This window comes from Balaenoptera borealis, assembly GCF_965194805.1.
Source record: "Balaenoptera borealis genome assembly, chromosome: 10".
Lineage (NCBI taxonomy): Eukaryota > Metazoa > Chordata > Mammalia > Artiodactyla > Balaenopteridae > Balaenoptera > Balaenoptera borealis.
In genome coordinates this window covers 93,880,281-93,904,415 of record NC_138874.1, presented here as the reverse complement: position 1 = coordinate 93,904,415, position 24,135 = coordinate 93,880,281, and the positions used below count along the sequence as shown (strand labels likewise).

Sequence of the window (24,135 nt, the reverse complement as noted above, 5' to 3'; positions counted from 1 at the left end):
AATGGCTAAATGTTTCTAATGTTACTACAAAGGAATGTTGGGTTGGTTTATCCCTGAAATACTTTTAAAATAACATTTGATCTCTATTTAATTAAGATATCTAAAGAAAGTTTTGTTCCATGTATCTTTAGAGTTTCCTATTTAAACAAAATGACATCCAGCTTTTGCAGTAATGTGCATCCAAATGCCCAGGTAAACCACAGATTTGGTAGGTGAGATAGCACTTAGGTGATAAATAATAAGAACTAATACTTTTCTTTCTGGCTTTACATACCAAATATGTATGTATATTTTAAAATCTATGCATTGATTTTTTTTTAATAATGTATTCCTGTCCTTTGCACAATATTCTGTTTTCTGTTAGATTTTTTTTTAAATTATTTATTTATTTATTTTTGGCTGTGTTGGGTCCTCGTTTCTGTGCGAGGGCTTTCTCTGGTTGCGGCAAGCGGGGGCCACTCTTCATCATGGTGCGTGGGCCTCTCACTATCGTGGCCTCTTTTGGTGCAGAGCACAGGCTCCAGACGCGCAGGCTCAGTAGTTGTGGCTCACAGGCCTAGTTGCTCCGCAGCATGTGGGATCTTCCCAGACCAGGGCTCGAACCCGTGTCCCCTGCATTAGCAGGCAGATTCTCAACCACTGCGCCACCAGGGAAGCCCTATGTATTGATTTTTAAAAATTGAGTGCCTGCTAGGTGTAAGATGCTGAACCTAGGCTCTGTGGGAGCATGGAAAGGTCAAGGAGAAAATTTAGTGGAAGAGGAATAGCAGAGAGCTGCGTAGGCTCAGGGGAAGAAGCAATTAATTCTGCCACGTGTGAAGAGAGGAGTGGAAGTGATGGGGTGGCACAGAGGACTGGGGGAGAGTTTTCCAAAGACTTAAAGTAGTGGAGGATGGGACTTGTTGGTATTCTAGCTTGGGACAAAAGTTTCAGCAAAGGCACTTGGAATGGTAAGAAGTCTGATGTAACAGGTAAATAAGAGTTTACTAGATGGGGCTTCCCTGGTGGCGCAGTGGTTGAGAGTCTGCCTGCCAGTGCAGGGGACACGGGTTCAAGCCCTGGTCTGGGAAGATCCCACATGCCGCGGAGCAACTAGGCCCGTGAGCCACAACTACTGAGCCTGCGCGTCTGGAGCCTGTGCTCCGCAATGGGAGAGGCCGCGGTGATGAGAGGCCCGTGCACCGCGATGAAGAGTGGCCCCCGCTTGCCGCAACTAGAGGAAGCCCTCGCACAGAAATGAAGACCCAACACAGCCATAAATAAATAAATTAAAAAAAAAAAAAAAAAGAGTTTACTAGATGATGATCATGGTGACAAAGTCTGAAAGGAAGTGGAGCACGCTGAACATCATTCCAAGGAGTCTGGACTTTGTTCTGTAGTTAATGACACATCATCAGATGTTTTCAGGATGTGACTGGTGTGATTTGACTTGGTTTTTAGAGGACGACTCTGGCATCACTGTGAAGGCTGGAGCAGAAAGGCAAGAGAATGGAATAAAAAAGATGAGTTAGTAAACTATAATATTATAGTAACTTAGGCAAGAAATGATATTAATCATAACAATAGCCAACATTTATTGAGGGATTCCTTACCATGTGATAGACAGTATTCTAAGTACTTGACACGTGTTCATTCATTTAATTCTTACAGACAACTTTTACGAGGTAGAGACTACTGTTATGCCCAATTTAAACATAAGACAACTGAGACACAATGAGGTTAAGTATTTGTTCAAAGCCATGAAGGTGGAGCCAGGACTCAGACTCAGGAAGACCGGCTTCAGGGCTTGTGATCTTATCCACAATGCACGAGCCCATGCAGCAGTCATGGGAAGAGAAAGGAGGGGACAGCTCTGAGTGATGGAATGGGTAGGACTTGATAATTGATTATATGTGAAAGGGAGTGATCAGCAATGACTCCAAAGTTTCTAACCTGGATGGTGGAAGTTTGTGCTGTCATCAATTGAAGTAAAAACTCAGGGAAAAATAAAGTTATGGAGGTAGAGGGATAGGGTGAGCTGACAAGCTCTGTAGAGTTGAAGCCAATAAACTCTTCATTTGGGAATCTTTACCATAAATTTGGAAATGAAGATTTGTAGTTCAAAGTTTAATGATAGAAGTCTGATCTTGAAATCATGGAAGCTGATGAGATGGTTTAAGGCAGAGTTGAAGCAAATCCAATTGTTTAATGAGGTCAAACAGGTAACGTAAATATGTAAATTAGATGACATGGAGTGTGGTAGGACCTATGGCTGACCTCAGAATGGGTACCAGTCCTGCCTAAATGTTACATTTTTCAACATATCTGGTCAGTCAGAGTGTGGGATGGGAAAAGCTACCTACTCTGAAGTTGTGGGCAGAGGAAGACAAGGCAGTGAAGAAAACTAAGGATGGGCCAGAGTAAAGAGAGAACTGGGAGTCATCCACTCAAGGAAGAGCTTGAAGAAGGAAGGCTACGTGAAGGGGTGGATTATGGCAGAAGTGTGAGTGGGGTGAGGGCTAGGATGAGGCAGTCACTGTGTGAGCCCAGGGACAGCTACTCCTCTGGAACAGAGAGACAAAGTGGTTCAGGAGGGAGTGGAGGTCAGAAAAGGAAGTCAGTAAGTAGCAACTTCTGTTCTTAGAAGTTTGCAGTGGAGAAAAGAGAATTAGTAACTTCTAAAAGAGAATTAGAATTAGCAGGGTTGAAGGAAGGTCCTAATTTGAAGATAGGGGAGTCTTGAGGACTGAATAGGGGAAGCCATACAAGACACAAGAAAATTAAAAGAGGTAATGGATAGCACGTGGTGTAATAGGATATTGGAGGTGTGGGCTCAAAATCACAGATGGAAAGGGTTACATTTTGTTCCTACAAAAATGTCAAGAAATGAAGCAGGAAGATGGGAACAAACAGAGAGAAAATGTGAGATTCAGGATAAGAAAGTTGAGGTCAAGTTTGTGTCAGATGTTTTCTGTCTTCCTTGTTAAGTAAGAGGAAAGGTCATCCAGTGAACACCTGAGGGGAGGGGCTGAGATGAGGCCTGAGAAAGTGGACACATGCTGAACAGTCCCTGGGGAGAGTGGCAGTAGTGAATCTGGAGAGAATCCAAGGTGGGCCCCAAGCACCTTGCAGAGGTCAGATTACCTGGGTTTCTGGAGGACAAAATCACAAAGGCATGTGTAATCCCACCACACCCGCAAAACCTTGACTACAAATGCAAAGAACACTGATGCCTGAGTTTATTCAGTATCGGGAATGGGCAGATGGCTGGAGTGGACATTCAAGAGGCCAGAGCATGCAGGTGCTGCTGAGTGGGGTGGACATGGCAGACTCTGGAGGCCTCTCTGGCTGGAAAGAAGCTGAGTCCAACTGAGCTGGATTGAATCTGCCAACCCAGACATCTAATATGGAGAAGCCCCCATCTGTTCATCAAAAATGTTTCCATCACTTATGTTTAAAGGTCACTTAAATATCCAGTAAATAAATTTGGATCTAAAGATTTAGTGAAGGCAGTTCTATAATGTGATATCTTACCTGGGAGTATAAAAGATTCTATAAACTTATCAACGATGACTTGTAGTGTTGATTTCCATTTGCTTTCAGAGGTGGGCAAAGGCATTTTACAAATATCCACAGTGTCTCCTTTGGAAACAGATGTAGTAGAAGTGATGGTGCTTTCCCCACTTCCAGAAACAGGAAGAAGCAGGCTGGAAATATTTACTCTGCCTAAAATACTACCACAAGGTAAAGAAAAAAATGAGCAACAAATTCTGTTCTGTGCGTCCAGTTGAATAGCTGCTATAGCTTTCCTTCTTTTTTTTTTTTTTTTTTTTTCTGGTGGTAGCATTTTTTTTCGTTTTAACATGTGAAGAGGTTAAAATGGCCACCACCTTTTCTGTGTCTTACAAAGTGAAATTGACGTGGCTGCTAAATAACGTGAAATGTGGACTGTCCTCTAGGTCCTGTCATTCATATGAATCTGTCTTATTATCAGAGAAAAAACAGGATCAACTGTCACTTTTGTCAAATCGATTTGTCATTTTGTGATGTCTCTTTTTTGTAGCCTTAAATATACATAGTCAAATTCAGATAGGTTACTGTGTAGTTACTTGCACTGATAAAATTATAAAGAAAGCTTTTGGGATAAAAAGGTCTGATAAAATAGACACTTTCTTTGTTTTATCAATAGATAACAAATATATCTGGTTAGCTATTTTGCAAATATATAGAGTATAAGAGAGTCAAAAACCTCAAAGTACTTTTGTGTCTTAATTAAGACTCTCTAGACCATCATGAGTTTCTTTTAATGCTGTGTCTCTACTTAACTGATAAAATTAACCAAGGCTTTATAAAAGATATTTTACTCACTCTTAGTCATTTAATACTCAAGTATTTCTAACGGAGCCAAGTTGCTTTCCAATCGTTTTTATCTCCTAATAGTTTCTACATTAATTGAGCATTTAACTTCTTTATTTTGCTTTTCATAGTTTTCATAACAATTTTTAAAAAATAAAATCAATATATGGTGCAAGTGATTTCTCTTCTTCCCCAAATCTTATAGTTTCTGCAAGCTTTGCTGATGAACGAGGGAGGCTGAGAGATGCCTTCATTCATAAGTTCGTGTATGAGATAGAGCACGCTCTGTCCTCCGCTGTCTTGAACTTTCAAAGTAACCGAATATATGGCTTCTGTAACCAAGTGCCATACATCTGCAGCTATCTTCTTCCTGAAAAAGTATGTCAAAGCTTAAGCGTGCTATCATTTTTCTTAGCCGTCAAGATTGACACATCGTATCAATTAGACGTGATCCATGCTTTAACACTCTAGTCCAGTTAACAAATGTCTTTATTATAGTAACATAATTTCTTTGAATTAGATATATGTTAGCATGATTTGTTAATTCATCATAAAATACATTTGAGCAACCTCACACTTACAACATCATACTTGTCAGATAAAAGTGCAGACGACACGATACTAGTTTAGTGCCTTTCAAAACTATTTTTAAAGAATCTATCATTAGAAAATCTATTCCACAGGTGTCAGGAGCTACAGGATTGATGATTTTCGGTGGAACTTTGTACCTGAGTCCTAAAGAAAATTGCACAAAATACCTAAACTATGTTTCTGGCATTCTTTCATCATACTCTCTTCAAACTTCTCCCATACTGTGTCATTTCCTGCTACATACACTGACCCAGATTATCTATCACCCTTCCTTTTCTAAATCCTTCAATCAAAGGGCTTCTCTCCCAGAGTAGACAATGTCAGCAAGGTCTGAGACAAAGACATTCAGAGACAGAAGAAATGGTTTATCGTAAGGAGGATTCAAGAAAAGCTTCCTGGTGGAAGTAATATTTGCACTGGAGTTTGAAGAATAGGTCAGATTTAGACATGACAAATATTGTGTACAATCTTGGCAGGGAGGTGGGGTTCCTGATGTAGGGAGGGGGGCCAAATTGGTGGGGATGGGATGGAAAAGGGCATTCCAGACAAAAGTCACAACACATGCAGAGGTTTGAAGATGGGCATACATGAGAAACATGGGGGGAAATTGACTCATTTATTTTGACTTGAGCACAGGGGTATATGAAATGGATTAGTGAGAAATAAAGATTGTCAGTTGTAGGCTGGGATTTTTAATAGTAGCTAACATACAAAGAAGACTTTTCTTAGTTGGCCAAAACGAACTTCTCCTTGCAATCAGAGATGGAAAATGTGGTGCAAATACAGGTGCCCACTTTATCATGTATCAGTTTATTTCCAATGACAGTGATTTTGGATTTGAATCTGACTATATATGCACAACTGCAAACCCCAAGTTACCGCTCCCCTGATCTTTTCTATAATGTGGTCATTTTCTTTGGCAGGAACATAGTGGTATCTGCATTCTTAAGTCATACCAAAAAGTACAAAGCAAACAATACGGACCTGGAATGCTCTCTCTGTCTCCACATGGACTGTGGCTCATAACAATAGCTAAATGTGGAATTCTGTGTATCCGAGATATTCATACTTTGGTAAACTCCTTTTTTTTTATGGTTATGGGATGTGTGTCTTGATCTCATATAAGGAACAAAAGCTCTTACAATAGGAATTGGAACTCTTAAGTTAATTGACTCACAACTTATTTAGCCCTAATGGTGTTATTGATTCCAACACTGGGTGTATTTATGTGCTAAGGTTTGAGGCTCTAAGGGAGGAAACGCCAACAAATAGACTGAGATCTTGCAAAGAAGGAACATGGGGCTGGGATACAGTAGGTGAGCTCCAGCCCAGCTCTGTCACCACTTACTGTGTGTCTTGGAAACTCACTGAGCCTCACTGAGCTTCAGCTGCTCCTCTGCAATTTTAAGGAAGCCTTGCTTGCTCTCACCCTGTGGGATTCTGGTGAGAGCTGGTGAGAGGGTACATGCAAAACTTCTTTGGAAATAGTGAATTGCTTTGCAAACCTAAGGTTGATTACGGCTAGCTCCCTGGCCTGGAGGGCCTCTAGGCTGGTTGCTGCCACCCCCCACCTGACTCTTCATGTGATGCTAGAAGAGCATAAGGGAGAAGGGTGTGGCCCTTACTGAGTCCTCCCCTATCACTTGCAGACCTCGACGTCACCAGTACCACTACCATTTCTGATTTCCATTTTTCTCAGATCTCTGAAAAAATGAAAATAGTTTCTTCTCCCAAAAAAGTGAAAGATCCTTTTCTAGGTTTTGAGACCAAGTAGTACTGGTTATCAATTTAATTTAATTCAGTCAGTTATTTTTACCCAGGGATCTACCCCACACACCTGAAGCATCACAATCACCCCGCATGACACTCTCCCATGGGGCCACAGGTAAACTGGGTCCTGGCTGTGCATATCCAGCTCTCCTTGCTCACTTGTGCAAGAAAGCATATTTGGAATACAGTTGGGCAAAAGTGATATTATTATTATATAGGAAAAATCTTAAATCCCTTAGAAATTATTTTTAGGTGAACAATGTGCAAACTCTGCTACATTGTCTCTTATTCAAGTGATTTGTAAATGTACGCTACAACTGATAGTGGCAAGATGTCAGAGTTTTTCTGGGTGATTCTATGCAAAGTACCTCATATAGGAGGTTATTCATGGCAGTACTGTTTGTAAAAGCAACCTAATGTCCATCATCAGAGGACTGGATAAATAAATAATGGTACATAAACAGTATATAAATAAAGTATGGAATATTATGCTGTAATACAGAATGAGGAAATCTTTATGAAACGATATGGAAAGAATCCCAAGATATATTGTTAAGGAGGAAAGGCAAAGTGTGTAATATACGTATTATGCTACAATTTACGTTAAAAATTGTTTGTATAAAAATTTGTTTATGTACATTAAAAAAACTCTGAAAGGATATTGAAGGTACTAATAATATTGATTGCCTTTGGGAGGTGTTGGGGAATGGGGGCAGGAAGGAGATTTCACTGCATACTCTTCTATAGTTTTTAAATTTTGAAACATTTGAATATATTGCCTATTCAAAAAATTAAAAAATTTTTAAAGGCATCATGGTTGATAACTAGTGTGACAAAGAAATCTCAGTTTTTAGTCAAAAAGTTTAAACCATTGCACTGTGTACCAATTAGTGATTTGTTCGGGTTCTAATTAAACTGGTTTAATTGGCATCCTCTGTCATTCTTCACAGAACCCATCACCTTCTCTCATCACACTCAGCCTCTCTGCACATAAAGGGAACTTGCCTAATCCTTGAAGGATCTGAATTTGCCTGCACTGCTTGCTCAAGGCCTCTTCTCGTAGTCTTCAGCAAGTCCATTCACTCTCTGTGTCTGATTTTCCTATTATAAATTGATGATAATAATCCCTCTTCTTCCATATTACACAGAAGGGAGAACAAACCAGTACTGGTGAATGTATTTTGTACTAGGAATTTTCAGTGCTATGTATTATTAAGAGGCTACTCCATACCAACTAAAATGCTGTTAACAAATAGAAAAAGGTTTATCCACAAGCAAGAGTGCACGTAACCCCCTTAGAAAAACCATGTGGTAGAATCACATTTGTAATTTCTGTACTTTGTTCCTAAAACTATTAAGGAAACATTTGTTCAGTGTCGGAGTCATTCTCACCAGGGGCATGGAATTCAATCGGTGAGAATTTCAATGGATGGACAAAGCATTCTGGTGAATGGGAAGGATGACAGCACCCTTGTTAACCTGAGATGGAGGTAAGTACAGTATACAGTAAGCAACCTCACATGATACGGTGTTTTAAAATAAAGATGTTGTTATTATTTAGGTAATAGCAAGGCCAACACAACAGGAGACAACTGCCATTGAAAAAATTGTTATACTAATGATCCCAAGAGGAGGGGATATGCCATGCTATGGGGGAGCCACATGCGGAAGCACCAGGGAGGGTTAGGAGGCAGAGGGAGCAGGGAAATGTGGGCAAGTGTCTTCATTATGGTTTCTATGGGAAGGAGCAGGCAGGTTTAGGATTGACTAGTTTGGATAATTTCAGTGGGTTCAGGGCCATAGAGGCTGCTGCTAGTTTTCTGGCACTTGACCCAGGGATGATTAGGATAGAAATAGTGGCCCCAAGTGTGAAAGCCCAATAGAGGATTTGGTTGGGGATGTGGGCTCTGAGTTGGTGGGTTTGCATTTGAAAGGTGAGCTCCAGATGAGTTGTTTGCCATCTCTATGAATTGCTGGTCCTGGGAGGGGCATTTCCTCCAACGTTATTAGCAAGACCCCAGATGTCAAAGCATCAAAATACAAAAAATAAAAAGACCCAGTTAAGACCTATGAAGTGACCAGTCCTCCCTGTCATAACATCTGTTGGAGGAGGACAAGGAATGAGGACAATTCTGAATAGTAGATCATTTTTAAAACTCCTATTTATCCCTAAAAAACCTGACATAGGTATGTATGTATCTGTAAACACATACACGTTTACTTTCCTAATTAGACTTTGCCTAGACAATATTAAATTATTTAGACTTTGCTTAGACTAAAATTAAAATCCTAAATAAACAAATATTAGCCAAGCATACAGATAATGGCCAGGGCATAGAGAACATGAAGGTGACACCCTGGACTTGAAATGTTACCTTGTTTGATCTGCCGATGCACGTCACTAGTCAATGTGCAATTCATTTCCACAAAAATACTATTTCACGGTGCCTCCTGTGAGCAAAACAATAATAAAACATGGCGTATCTCAGTGACACTGTGAAATGTTACATATTATGGAGATTCTATATCATAGCAATTTTGGTCGCCACTTACTTCAAAGACCCATTTGATGACTGACTGTATCATCATGCCCATTTTATATGTGGAATCCTGAATAAAACACTAACCTGTATCTCAGTATATAAATCCTAATGCATTCTTTGTAGTAAGGGATCACATAGCATCTCAGGCAACAGCAAACATGTGCTGGAGCCCTATTCACGGCAGTGAGGTCATTTCCATCCATTGGCAGTTAATCTCATGGACCTCTGACTCAAAAAAAGTTGAGTTTGAAAACTTGGTCCAGCACTTGTGACCTTAGGGCACCTGACAACCCCTCTAAATCATCTGTAACCACTGTTATTCAAGGTGGGATCTGCAGCACCTGTGAGCTTGTTAGAAATGCATATTCTTGGGCCTCATCCAGACTTTTCGAATCAGAATCTCTATGGGTGGGGCCCAGGAATCTGTTTTAACAAACCCTCCAGGCCATGCTGATATGCCTGAAGTTTGAAATGCCCTGGTGTATTGAGTGGAAGTAATAATACTTTCCTGAGTGTGGGGTGGGGGCTATGAGGACTGAATGTGGTGATGTGATTATATATGTGAAGCAGCACAGCACCTACTATCTCCGAGGGTGCAACCAGAGCAGTGGCTCTTCTGCGCAATGACCGGGGCGGATGGGTACAGAGGGCATGTAGGGTAAGGGTATGGGGACAGTGTGAAGAGAGATGACCCCAGAGAGGTCAAGAAGTTTGCCATGTCCTGGAGCCCATGAAAGTACTGTCCTCTAAGAAGCAGAGTCCTAATAACTCCAGGGCACTGTGGAGAACTATCCACATATTTCTTTGCGTAGAAATGGTTAGGTATCTGGAAATAATACTGCTAAATGTGTCTTTTTCAAATTGTGATTTTGTAGCCTATGTGTTTTCTTTTTTATTAATATAGGCAGTTTGGAGGAAACTTAGCCAATGAAATTCTTGAATATAGCCAGCAACTTTCAACTTACCTGAAGAACACCATGGATGAGGAGAATGATTCTTTAAGTGTAGCAAAAAAAGATTCCTTGGATTTGGGATCAGAACCTGAACATGCAGTTGAGTTTCACTATAGTTTTCTTTCTCCTTCCTCCCTCCCTCCCTCCCTTCTTTCCTTTTTTTTTTTTTTTAATTTTATTTATTTATTTATTTATTTTGGCCACGTTTGGTCTTCGTTGCTGCGTGCGGACGGACTTTCTCTAGTTGTGGCGAGTGGGGGCTACTATTCCTTTTGGTGCACGGGCTTCTCATTGCGGTGACTTCTCTTGTAGCAGAGCATGGGCTCTAGGTGTGCAGGCTTCAGGAGTTGTGGCATGCGGGCTCAGTAGTTGTGGCTCGCGGGCTCTAGAACACAGGCTCAGTAGTTGTGGTGCAGCGGCTTAGTAGCTCCGTGGCATGTGGGATCTTCCCAGACCAGAGCTCGAACCCCTGTCCCCTGCATTGGCAGGCGGATTCTTAACCACTGCACCACCAGGGAAGTCCCTCTTTCCTTCTTTCCTTCCTTCCTTCCTAAATCAGATATCAGTTTTCAGCTTGTGGTTTTCTTTTAGCAGATATTTTAGTAATATTCCTCTTTATCCAGATATCTCATGATTTTCAAAAAGAGCATGCACTACATTTAAGAGAAAATATTCAGCCTTTCTCAAAGCAATCACAAATATCACATTTCAGATCTCATTTAAACCATAGTACAAGATCTGTCTGGGCTTGCTTGAAAAAAAAAATCTACTACAATTCTGGCGCTTGTTCAAACTAGTCTCTCTATACTTTTACATCACATACATTATTTAGGATGTGTTTAGCCAGAGAACATTTATTCACTCAATCATTTAACAAATATTTATCGAGTGCCTACAAAGTGCTGGACTCTGGGGGATACAGGCATGAAAAGATAGGAAAAGTTTCTGCTTTCATAGAGCTTACATGCTAATTGGGGGTCGGGTGTGAGCAGAGAGAGATAGATAAATAATCAAATAAATAAGAAAAAATTAAGTAGTAACAAGATCTATTTACCAAATAAAAATGGGTTGGTGTGATAATGTTTGGCTGGAATAGCCCCTCCATGGAGAAAGGCTGTGATCTGACTTAAAAGAAATGCGCCAATATGTGGGGCAGGAACAAGCACTCAGGGCAGAGGGAGAAAGAGCTTGGCACGTTTGAAGACCTAAAAAAGGCCTGTGCAGCTGAAGTGAGCAAGGGAGAGAGTGGTAGGGGATAAGGTCCTGGAGGTGGGAAAGAAATAGGTAAAGAAGGGCTTTGTAAACCAGGTAGCATTTGGACATAATTTTACATGTAATGAGAACCTATTAAAGTGTTCTGAGCAGAGGATTTACAAGATCTTATTTACGTTTTTGAAATGATTACTTCCGCTGTGTGGAGAATGATTCCTGTAGGGCACAAGAGTAGAAGCAGAGAAGGAGTTAGAAGGCTTAGGTGCCAGTGATAGAGGTGCAAGAGTGTTGTGGAGAGGTGGTAGTTTCCAGGCCGTTTGCAGAGGTAGAGTTGACAGAACTTCTGATGAATTGGACATAGAGGGAAAGGGAAAGAAAGGACTCAAGGATGACTCCTAGATTTTTTACTTGAAGAACTATGTAGAAGAAGGTACCATTCACAGAGAAGGGGAAGACTGTGGGGGAGGGGAGCCACTGTGGGGAGAAAGAAGGGAATCTAAAATCAGTTCCCTGGACTGAGCATGAGAATACTGTTAGACATCCAAGCGAGATACCAAGTATGCCATTGTGTAGATGTTCTGGGGAGAGTCCAGGACTCGGGATGTTGATTTGAGAGTCAAGGGCATATGAATGGAATTTAAAGCCATAAAGCTGAGTAAGATCATCATGGAAGAGTGGATGGTGAGAAACAGAAGGGGACCAAGATAGAGCAACTTCTAGAACTCCAGGAGAAGAGTTCAGGGAGGTGAAGGAGATTGAGAAGGGGCAGCCAGTGAGGTTGCAGGAGAACCAGCAGAGTGTGACATTCCAAACTCTTTCAAGATTTTTTGCTGCAAAGGGGAGCACAGAAATAGGGCGGCAGCTAAAGGGGAATGTGGTGGTCAGTGGAGAGTAGCTTTCCTGGGACAGGAGATTCCAGAGCATGTTTAGATACTGTAGGGAAAGATTCAGTAGAAGGCAGAAATGGATGATGCAGAAGGGTGATGGAAATTTTTTTTAAGTGCAAAGCCTTCAAGAAGGAGGAAAAGATTAAGATCCTAAGCACAAATGGTGGGGCAGGCCTCGATAGGCAGCAGCATTTGGTCTACAGTAACAGGAAGAAGGCCAAGAGTGATCTGGTGAACGTGTGACCTGTCTGATCATTGCTGCTTTCTCAGTGAAAAGTGTGGCTGATACAAGCACAGAATGGAAGGAATAAAATTAACTAAACCTTACATCTTGAGCAGGCAAAATGCTTGGTAATATATTTTAAAATGCAACAAGTAAAGAGGGATTCAAAGCAATTAAATGAAGTAGGGTGGGAGGAGAACTTGATGAATTTTTAATTTAAGATATGTCTGTCTTCTTCTAAGATAAATGAGAATGTGAGGTTAAGCGTTGACTCATTACAAGAGGAATTAGTCAAAGTTGATAATATGGCGGAAATTCCCTGGATACAACAAAAAAGCCAAGAGGTATTTATAAAACATGAGAGAAGTTTGAAATAATGCTTTGTAGGGGTGCCAAATAGATTAGTTTCCTGTGAAACCCCTTGGAAAGTTAGAAAGTGGAAAGAGATACTACTTGGCAGACCATTACATCGTATAAGTGTACCTTCCCTGAAAGCAGGCAAACACACTAAACACGGCCCAGTCTTTTAGATTAAGTTATATGAGCTTTAAGTGCTGTACTTAGGCTAATACGAAACCTGAGAAAAGTGTCCAGGTAGGCCAAGGCAAAGAATGAACTAAGATAACTCATGCTGAAGTACATTTGGGGGGATGCGGCAAGGTAGGCTTAAATAAAAGGAGTGGGCCCGGAACAGAAGAGACACTGTGGCTTCTGATGTGCAGAAAGGTGACATAGGTGGCAGCTTGTGTCTGGATTTAGCCTGCTTATCTAGTCGCACTCAAGTTCCCAATAAAATAGCAGACTAGTTTTCTGTTATCAACTGTTCTTTAATTTTTCACTAGATTATTTTCTTTCTGTTGGCCTTATCATTGACCTCAGTTCCAAGTTGCTTCAGTGGCCGCTTACATAGCAGCAATTTAGACTTAAGCAAAGTATTGCAGTGGTATTATTTCATGTACACTTTATATTATTAGTCTTTAATTTTTTTCCTTATTTCTGTTTCTAGGGAAGTGCTATCTATGTATCTAAGTATGTACATATGTATCTATCATCTCGCTATCATCCCTGTTGCTTGTTTAAAGGATGTACTTTCTCCATTCCAGGCCATCAAAAACGAGGTTAAACTGTTTTCCAACAAAAGGAAAGAGATAAAAAGAGGAATCAAAGCACTTGCTAAAACTGTAAGTGTTGCGATTCCATGTACTAATACGTTTGGCCCTTGGTCTAAAATTACGTTTTGAACTTTATTTTGTTAAACCCAGCATGAGACACTACACCCCATTTTTTTCTCTGCCTGTAAGCTTAGTTTTCTGGGGCACTTTAATAGGGTATAATTTTTATCTTACCATACAACATATAAACAGTGGTTTTCTTCCCTGTCTTCCCCAAATACTGTCTTTAATACTTATTTTTGTCAAAGTTATACATTTACATTTTTACAAATTAAATAATACAGAGTTACGTAATTAAAAATAATGTTTTTGGGGCTTCCCTGGTGGCGCAGTGGTTAAGAACCCGCCTGCCAGTGCAGGGGACACGGGTTCGAGCCCTGGTCTGGGAAGATCCCACAAGCCGCGGAGCAACTAAGCCCATGCGCCACAACTACTGAGCCTGCGCTCTAGAGCCCACGAGCCACAACTACTGAAGCCCGTGTGCCTAGAGCCCGTGCTCCGCAACAAGAGAAGCCACCGCAGTGAGAAGCCTGCGCACCACAACGAAGAGCAGCCCCTGCTTGCCGCAACTAGAGAAAGCCCGCGCACAGCAACAAAGACCCAATGCAACCAAAAATAAATAATAATTTTTTTTTTTTTTAAAGAATTTCACTTTATTTATTTATTTATTTAATTTTTTGGCTGTGTTGGGTCTTCGTTTCTGTGCGAGGGCTTTCTCTAGTTGCGGCAAGCGGGGGCCACTCTTCATCGCGGTGCACGGGCCTCTCACTATCGCAGCCTCTCGTTGCGGAGCGCAGGCTCCAGACGCGCAGGCTCCAGACGCGCAGGCTCCAGACGCGCAGGCTCAGTAATTGTGGCTCACGGGCCCAGTTGCTCCGCGGCATGTGGGATCTTCCCAGACCAGGGCTCGAACCCGTGTCCCCTGCATTGGCAGGCAGATTCTCAACCACTGCGCCACCAGGGAAGCCCAATAATAAATTTTTAAAAATGTTTTTCTAGCAGCACCTGCTCTACTTTTCTTCACTATGATTCCTGCAATCCTGAGGTAAATGTTTTCAGTTTTTTCAGACTTTTTGTTTGGATATTTACCTCCATCTTTGTAATGGTCTTCTTAATACTGCTATTTCTTGGTATTTCTATTTTGACACTTGTTGTGGGCTTTCTGGCATGGAAGATGAGTACTCAGTTTCTTTTACACCCTCCACCACTACTGTATGCACATAAATCAATACTCAGTAGGTACACTATTATAGTTATATAAATATTCTTCAAAGCTGAGCCACATGGTATATTATGATTACATTTCCATTTTTACAACTTTCTTTTTCCTGGAATTAATAATTGCCTTTGTTTTAGATTAAGCCTTTCTATTCAAACTCTCTCAAAATGCTAGATACCTGAGGTAATCAATCTGTCAGTGCATTTGTGTGTGTGTGTGTGTGGGACCTCCCTTCTAGAGCTTTCTATCTTCCCGCGCTAGTCTACACACCTTGCTCTCTAGACCAGGCACACAGCTGCTGTTCTAGGGACTTCTCTTGTCCATCTTCCTGGGAAATTGTCTCACCTGCCTCCTGAGTTAGAGCCCCTGTTTCCAGAGTCCTGTGTGTTTTTCTTTGTCTTCTTGGTGTGCATCTTCCAGTAGCTTTCTAAGCAGGACTGCTGTGCAGGCCCATACTTGGGAACATCATTTATCATGCAGCTGTGCTAGTGTCATTCAAATGTAATACAGTGTGAGTGGTGCCTACCCCCTAGAGGTGTACAATGCTTTGGCTCTGTTCTTGAGAAAGGGTACATAGGAGGTACATTTTTTGAGACGTGGTTTTTCTCAAATACAATGATTTACCCTCAGAATTTTGAAGACTTGCTCCATTGTCTTTTAGCTTTCAGTGTTTGCTTTAGAGAATTCAATATCTTTTTGATTTCCAGTTCTCTAGGTAACCAGATTTTTATCTCTGGAAACTTACAGGATCCTTTCTTTTTCTCTGGTGTTTGGAAATTTTACAATATGCACCTTCATACCTTTGATGGATATTCTTGATTTGCTGGTGCAGACATACTCTTCACCCTTTTTCACCCTGCTCCTAGCCCCAAGAGGCTGGCCTCTGTGGATGGCATCAGTGAGCTCTCTTGCCTCTGTCTTCTGTTTGGGTTTAGACAGTGAGTGGCGTCAGCAGACGATCAAGGGGCAGGAGAAGACAAGGTCAGGGTCTTTATTTCTCCAGTTTCCTCTCTGTGGTATTATGAGTTGGCAGTGACTGCTAGCCCTCTCCTACAGCTACTGATCTCCCCAGGTTCTAGTAACCACTTCCCATCCTTGCCTTTCAGACCTGGGAGTGGTGATAGCTTCCCGTGGTTGCTCGCCTGAGGTGCTTTATCATGCCTTGCTGATTTCCCTTACCATGCCAAATCTGTTTTAAAGGTCCCTCTCCCCATTTATGCCGTTTGAGTGTGTCATTCTGTTTCATACCAGGACCCTAGTTTGTTTGGGCTTTCTTGTCTCTTTCATGTGCTAGGCACTGGAGCACTTTTAACAAGAAACCTTTCTCTTTCAAGTCTGGGAAATGTTCTTTAATTATTTCTTTAGTAATTTCTTCCCCTTAATTTTTGTTTCCCTGATTACTAATGAGGTTGAACATCTTTTCATAACTCTGAAGACTTAATTTCCTCTTCTATAAATTCCCTGTTCATGTCCTTTGCCAATTTTTCTATCGGGTTGCTGGTCTTTTTCTTGTTGATTGTAGAAGTTCTTTATTTTTATTTTTAACTTATATTTCTTTATAATAATTAGCGTTAGCTAAGCTATGATAACAAACAAACTCCAAAAATATAATGGCATAGGGATGAGAAGTTTATTTCTTCCCTATATAATCATTCTGGGTAGGTGTTCAGGTCAGCAGCTGCTCTGTTCCATGCAGTCATTCAGAGACCCAAGCTGACAGAGACTCTGCTGTCTCTAGCACATGGCTTCTGAGGTTGCCTTGCTTGATCTCATCCCACTCAGCTGGAAGAGGAAAAGAGCATGGAGGCGTGCATTGGGCAAATCTGGAGGTAGCCCTTATTATTAGGTTGAACCACACGAGATTGCTGTTTTATATGGTTCAGCCCAATATACTACAAATATTTTCTGTTTTGTCTCAACTTTTATACTGTGCCTTTTTATTTTTTTTAATATAAATTTATTTATTTTATTTATTTTGGCTGCGTTGGGTCTTCATTGCTGCGCGCGGGCTTTCTCTAGTTGCAGCGAGCGGGGGCTACTCTTTGTTGTGGTGCGCGGGCTTCTCATTGCGGTGGTTTCTCTTGTGGAGCACGGGCTCTAGGCACACAGACTTCAGTAGTTGTGGCATGCGGGCTCAGTAGTTGTGGCTTGCTGGCTGTAGAGCGCAGGCTCAGTAGTTGTGGTGCACGGGCTTAGTTGCTCCGCGACATGTGGGATCCTCCCGGACCAGGGCTCGAACCCGTGTCCCCTGTGTTGGCAGGCGGATTCTTAACCACTGCACCACCAAGGAAGCCCCTTGATTTTTTTATATTAATATTTTTTTCTGTAATTCCTTTTGCTAGCACTTATTTACGTATCTTTTTCCATTGCTTTATTTCCAAGTTTCTTCTGTGCTCTAATCAGTATATAGCTGGATTGTTTTCTTTAAATCCTATCTAAGAGTTTTAATAGGTGAGTTTAGCCACGTTTATTATAATTATTGATATGTTTACACATAATTCCTGCCATTTGATTTTGGGCTTTCTGTTTAACCTATTTCCAAGTTTTTTCTTTTTCCCTCTTTCCTATGTGCTTGGATTGCTTGTGCAATTTTTGTTATTCATTTTTCTTTTTTTTTTCCAACTATTTTGGGAGTCATAAATATATTCTTTTTATAAAATTCTAACTCACATGCTTGGCCTCCTATTTTTTTTTTAACATCACCTGGTGCCTTCCTACTCAATGGTATAGAGCACAGAAGCATTGACACCACCTAGGATCTTGACCCCATCCCAGATGTCCTGAATCAGAATCTGCTATTTTCACAAGATCCCTAGGTGATTCATAGGCACATTAAAGTTGGAGAAGCTCTGGTTTAGCCTGTATCATACCATATCTGCCCTCCAGATAAGAGCTCCAGCATGCTTATGTTGTTCTCAGTTTTTACGTTTTCATCTCCTTCTGCTTCCCCACTTTCTCTCATTGATATCATTTAGAATTATAGTTTAAATTGGTACCTTTAAAAACTCTTAAAAAATGTGTAAATCTTATTTAGACTTAATAAGTCTTTCTGCCTACCTTCCCTCTGACTTCAGTACGTCCTTAATAATCCTTTCAGAGGTGTAGGTATTAGTGAACTTTCTGAGCCCCTGAATTTTTACAAATGACTCTACTCTATTTTGACCTCACACTTGAATGATGGTTTGATGACTATAGAATTAGAGATTCAAGGTTTTTCTTTCACTTAAAACTTTGATCCAAAGCTATTGATCCATTGCATTCTTGCATTCAGTGTTGCTGATGTGAGTTCTTCTATTAGTCTAATTCTTCTATTTTTGTGATACTCTTTTCCTCTTCAGAAATGTTTAGGATTTGGTCCTTTAGTTTCCCGACATTTCTTTCTCTAGACCTGGGCTGGCTCAACACTTGTTATACCCTTTGAATCTTGAGTATTCATGCTTTATTGTGTCTTTAAAAAATCCTCCCTTATTGTTTCTTTAAACATCATGGCTCATGTTCTCTTTATTCTGTCCTTCTGAAAGTCATATTAGTAACAGGTACTTCTAGATATGTCATATATGTTTATTAATTTTTCTTTCACATTTTCTTCTTTTTATCCTTTGTTACACTCAGGGAGAAGTCTTAACTGACTTTTACAGATCATTAATTATCTTCAACTGTGTCCATTTTGCTATTCAGCCCATCTGTCGAATTTTTTGTTTGTTTCAAAGATTAAACTTTTAAGTTCATAATCTCTTGATTATTTTATGATCTAATATTTTGCATCCCTAGTTACTGTAAAATTCTACTCTTCTTGCTTAATTAACTCTTTCTCTTTGCATAACAAGTTTTCTGTTTATTGAATTTATTGTCTGTCTTCAGTGGTCTTGTTGTTCCCCAAATATTTTATGATCCATTTTTATTTTCATTATTGCATGCTCATCTTTTTTTTTTATAACATCTTTATTGGAGCATAATTGCTTTACAATGGTGTGTTAGCTTCTGCTGTAAAACAAAGTGAATCAGCTATACATATACATATATCCCCATATCTCCTCCCTCTTGAGTCTCCCTCCCACCCTACCTATCCCACCCCCCTAGGTGGTCACAAAGCACGGAGCTGATCTCCCTGTGCTATGTGGCTGCTTCCCACTAGCTATTTTACATTTGGTAGTATATATAAGTCCATGCCACTCTCTCACTCTTTATAATTGAAATTCCCTATTATAATTTCACTACACCAGTTCAGCAAGCTTGGGAAGAAGATGTGTAGGAGATCTGACTTCAGCAGGTATTACAGTCTACCTTTTGCTGAGCTCTGTCCTGGGGACCCATGGGGCCATGATACATCATTCGGATCCAACTGATTTTCATCCTTCAGACTTTACGGTTTCCATGCTACTGAAGGATCCTTTTCTTCCCCCTCTTAATTGCAGTGTTGGATTTATTGATTTATTATACACTTTTTTCCTCTTAATTTTATGGATTGGGGCAAGAAGGGAAGATTGTAAAGCCCATTCTCAGTCCATTTTGAAAATGAAGTCCTCATTTTTTTCTCTCATATTGTCTTTGTTGTTTTTGTTTATTTGTAAGGGCTCTTTATATTTTGAAGATATTAATATTTTGTCATATATGTTTTAATGTGTGCCCTTTGTCACTGAATTTTTTGAAGCTATAAACTTTTTTTTTTGAAGCTATAAACTTTTAAAGATATTTTTATTTTAGAAATGTTCAAATATATATAAAAGTGGAGGGAATAATAATATAATAACTCTAATCACCAATATTTTTTCCTCTATACACCATCCACTATCCTCTCCCCTGATTGTTTTGAAAAAGACCCCAGATGTCATATCATTTCACCTTTAATTATTTAAGTATATGTGTCTGAAAGATAAGAACTCTGAAAATACTTAATAATAATACTACTAGCACACCTAAATATCATTAATTCCTTAATATCATTACATATTTTTGTTGTTTTTAGATAAATGAGCTTTTATGGATTAAACCTTAAAACCTAAATAAACCTATAACCTAATTCTTTATTTGATAGTTACATTTAGATAAACAGAATATCTATTTTTTTTTATTGGTTGCTGTCTGAAGAGACTCAGAAAACCATCCCTTTAAAGTTTAATTCTTTGCTTGTCTCCATCCTTTACTATTGGAAAATTCAGATTCTGGACATGATGGAAGAAAATGAAGCAGTAGATAATATTGCAAAATTAGAGCAACAAGAATTTGGCCTGGATCTTGAAGAACTGGAAAGACTCCACGATGAAAGTGAGGAAGAAGTGGCAAAGGTATGGAAAAATCTGATTTAAGCACCATAAAGATTTAATAAAGAAAGTAAAAAGAAAATAGGAAGGAGAACTTTTCTAGGATAATGCAAATAAAACAAACCTTTTCCAGCGTGATGTGAATACAGCAAATTTAGTGCATACAAATGGAATGAGTCAGAGAATTATTGAATTTGGGAGTCAGGGGAAAGAAGAACATCTAGACCAGCCAGACATCTGATATTTGTCTCTCCCCCATGACATTAATGCCAACCATCTTCCACCATATACTTGAACATTTTTAGAGATCTCCTCAGCCACCTCATACCAACTTCAAACATTTTTGGTTTAGTAAGCCCTTTCTTAATTAACGTTGAAATCTTTCTCCCTGTACTCACTGATTCTTCTACTCTTTGAGCACCATTTACTCTATAACCACTGTGAAAGTGGTTAGAGAAGACTAGCAATTACCATATTTCCTATGTATCTTCTCTTGTCTAGGCTAACTATCCCAGCTCCTATGATATCATATACTATAGTTTTAATAGTTTTATTATTATTGTAGTTTTCCTCTAATTTCATTTTATTTCTGTATGGCACCCACAAAAGAATTTTAATTATTATCTTTCCAGTTTAGACAAAAGCATAAACTGAAACCTCCATTTTTCTAGGTACTGTACTTCTATTAATTCACCCTTTGTACTGTTTTGTGGCAGTCACAACACATTGCTTACTCATACGGATTTTATTTTGGGTAAAAGCCTTTAGAGTGTTTTGCACAGGATGTTCTTAAGCAACCTCTCTCTCAACCTGCACAGTACATTTGATTCTTTGAGCGTGCAAGTATAAAAACATTTTCCCCACTGAACAAGAGAATTAAATATAGCTGGATATAAGGACATTTAAGTGGATTATAGTTGGTTAAACAACTACACCAAGAAGAGACTTGTTATTTGACTGATGATTCTAGGAGAGAAATCTCCAATCATGTGCCCCAGGACTCTGTCCTGTTAAACATGTTTTTTTAATGACTGGAGTGAAGATGTGAAAATGAGGCAGATCTGTCCAAATGGTAAATGACATGAGGCTGAGAATGAGAGGAAATATATTAGATAACAGAATTAATACCAAAAGTACCTCAAGGAACTAACTGAAGGAGATAAAATTCACCTGGATGTTCATTCGCCCATCCATTCATTCATTCTGCAACATTTATTGAACACCTATTACATGCCAGGCACTACTGTAGGTGCTGGGGATACAATGAATAATACAGATAGTTCCCACCCACATGGGGCTACTCTAGTAGAGAACAGAGACCATAAACAAATCTCTATATATTATATGATGGAAACAAACCAGATTCGATAATAGATGTGAGGGATCTACTTCTGTGGTCAGAGAAGACAACTTTAAAGAGGGGACCTTTCAGTTGCAAACTAAGAGAAGAGAGGGAGCTGGCTATACAAAGATCTGAGGAAAGAGAATGTCAGGCAAACGGAACAGCAAGAACAAAGGCCCCGAGGCAGAAATTGCTCAGCGTATTCCAGGGCCAGAAAGGCCAGAAAGGCTGTAGCACAGTGGACAGGAGAGGGCCTCACAGAATGAGGTGGGAGAGGTAGGCAGAGGCCAGTGCTGAAGACCTTGTATGTTGTGGTGAAGAATTTGGCTTTTGTTTTTAAACATACAACAGGAAGCTATTAGAAGTGATCCCTTTTTCTTATTATAACAGATAGGCACCAATCTAGGGGCTTTTTGAATGTTATTTGATCATCACAGCAATCCAAAAAGGTAGGTTATTGTTTTCCCCACTTAAGGAAACTAAGGCTTAGGTGCTCGAGTCACTTGGCTAGGAGCCCCCAGCTCGAGTCTGAGCCGGTAAGCAGTGCTGGTCTGCCCACCGGGCTTCTGGCTCATCCTCCTCGGCCCTGGCCTCACAGGCCTGGAATGCCACCTCCTATTCTGGCACCAGCTTCTCCCAGCCCACTTTCATCTTGATCACTCTAAAATGAGTTTGGCTTAGGTGCCTGCCCCCATCCTCACCCTCTCATTGCTTTTTTCTCCAAGCTCTTGTCTGACCACTCGGCCCCATGAACCTGCTCCTCTGGACTGTTGACCTACTGACCCCTGATGAAGCCACTCTGCTCACCTGACCCCCACCCTGTGCCTCTGCCCCAGATGCCCCCATCCCTTGCTGCTTATCAAATTCCTGTGCATCCCTCGAGGAGCCTCCTTGATCCTCTGTCGCAGGCTTTGGTACAGAGAAAGGCTCTTCACATGCTCATTTCCCTCTTGTTGTTTAGTTTTCCTGAGCTCTGGGCTTTGAAGAGATATCAGCCCTAGATTGGGCATGATAGTAGAACCAGACAGTCCAGGACAGAACAGTGTTAGCAGATGGCGCCATAAATCCACCTGCGAGCAGAACACTAGCCCCTGGGAAGAGCTAAGGCTCCCAGTCCTAAAGGGACCAGGCTACTACCCACCCTGGCCAGGATCTCAACAACAGGACAAAGACCAAAGCCCAGTAATGACCACCTAGACACAGTATTAGCATTATTCTGGAGGGATTGAGCAAATAGCCTCAAGAGTACCAAGGGGAGGAATGGAGGAGCCTGGGAATCAGACAGGTTCTGACAATTAATATGCCAAAACAGCTGTTTAAGAAAAAATAATTTAATACTACAAAGCTACAGTAATCAAGACAATATGGTACTGGCACAAAAACAGAAATATAGATCAATGGAACAGGCTAGAAAGCCCAGAGATAAACCCACGCACCTATGGTCAACTAATCTATGACAAAAGAGGCAAGGATATACAATGGAAAAAAGACAGTCTCTACAATAAGTGGTGCTGGGAAAACTGGACAGCTACATGTAAAAGAATGAAATTAGAACACTCCCTAACATCATACACAAAAATAAACTCAAGGGCTTCCCTGGTGGCGCAGTGGTTGAGAATCTGCCTGCTAATGCAGGGGGCACGGGTTCGAGCCCTGGTCTGGAAAGATCCCACATGCCACAGAGCAACTGGGCCCGTGAGCCACAACTACTGAGCCTGCGCGTCTGGAGCCTGTGCCCCGCAACGGGAGGGGCCACGATAGTGAAAGGCCCGTGCACCGCGATGAAGAGTGGCCCCCGCTTGCCGCAACTAGAGAAAGCCCTCGCACGAAACAAAGACCCAACACAGCCAAAAATAAATAAATAAATAAATAAATAAAGTAGCTATTAAAAAAAAAACCTATCAGGCCGTTGTAAGAAACAACATAGGAATAGCAATTAAGTCACTAATATTAGTCCTTCTAATCTACCTGCCACATACAGGTGATTTATATTAAAAAAAAACTCAAAATGGATTCGAGACCTAAATGTAAGACCGGACACTATGAAACTCTTAGAGGAAAACATAGGAAGAACACTCTTTGACATAAATCACAGCAATATCTTTTTTGATCCACCTCCTAGAGTAATGGAAATAAAAACAAAAATAAACAAATGGGATCTAATGAAACTTCAAAGCTTTTGCACAGCAAAGGAAACCATAAACAAGACGAAAAGACAACCCTCAGAATGGGAGAAAATATTTGCCAACGAATCAACAGACAAAGGATTAGTCTCCAAAATATATAAACAGCTCATGCAGCTCAATATTAAAAAAACAAACAACCCAAACCAAAAATGGGCAGAAGACCTAAATAGACATTTCTCCAAAGAAGATATACAGATGGCCAAAAGCACATGGAAAGCTGCTCAACATGACTAATTATTAGAGAAATGCAAATCAAAACTACAATGAGGTATCACCTCACACCAGTTAGAATGGGCATCATCAGAAAATCTACAAACAACAAGTGCTGGAGAGGGTGTGGAGAAAAGGGAACCCTCTTGCACTGTTGGTGGGAATGTAAATTGATACAGCCACTATGGAGAACAGTATGGAGGTTCCTTAAAAAACTAAAAACAGAATTAC

General features: G+C 40.4%; 1 protein-coding gene across 12 annotated transcripts in view; it reads left to right on the top strand.

The window, feature by feature from the left end:
• CFAP43 (cilia and flagella associated protein 43) overlaps positions 1-24,135 on the top strand; it is a 116,471-nt gene that overhangs the window by 55,931 nt on the left and 36,405 nt on the right. For 9 of the 12 annotated variants that reach the window (XR_014249242.1, XM_082408220.1, XM_082408224.1 and 6 more), the window contains 8 exons: positions 3,583-3,723; positions 4,541-4,713; positions 5,850-5,999; positions 8,056-8,186; positions 10,144-10,291; positions 12,757-12,858; positions 13,618-13,695; positions 20,065-20,190. Coding sequence is in view for 11 of the 12 variants with exons in the window: in XM_082408220.1 (XP_082264346.1) it covers positions 3,583-3,723; positions 4,541-4,713; positions 5,850-5,999; positions 8,056-8,186; positions 10,144-10,291; positions 12,757-12,858; positions 13,618-13,695; positions 20,065-20,190 (1,049 nt within the window). In the remaining variant the exon portion in view is untranslated. The remainder of the gene's footprint in view (positions 1-3,582; positions 3,724-4,540; positions 4,714-5,849; positions 6,000-8,055; positions 8,187-10,143; positions 10,292-12,756; positions 12,859-13,617; positions 13,696-20,064; positions 20,191-24,135) is intronic. The other 3 variants (XM_082408226.1, XM_082408223.1, XM_082408227.1) reach the window with 3 other exon arrangements.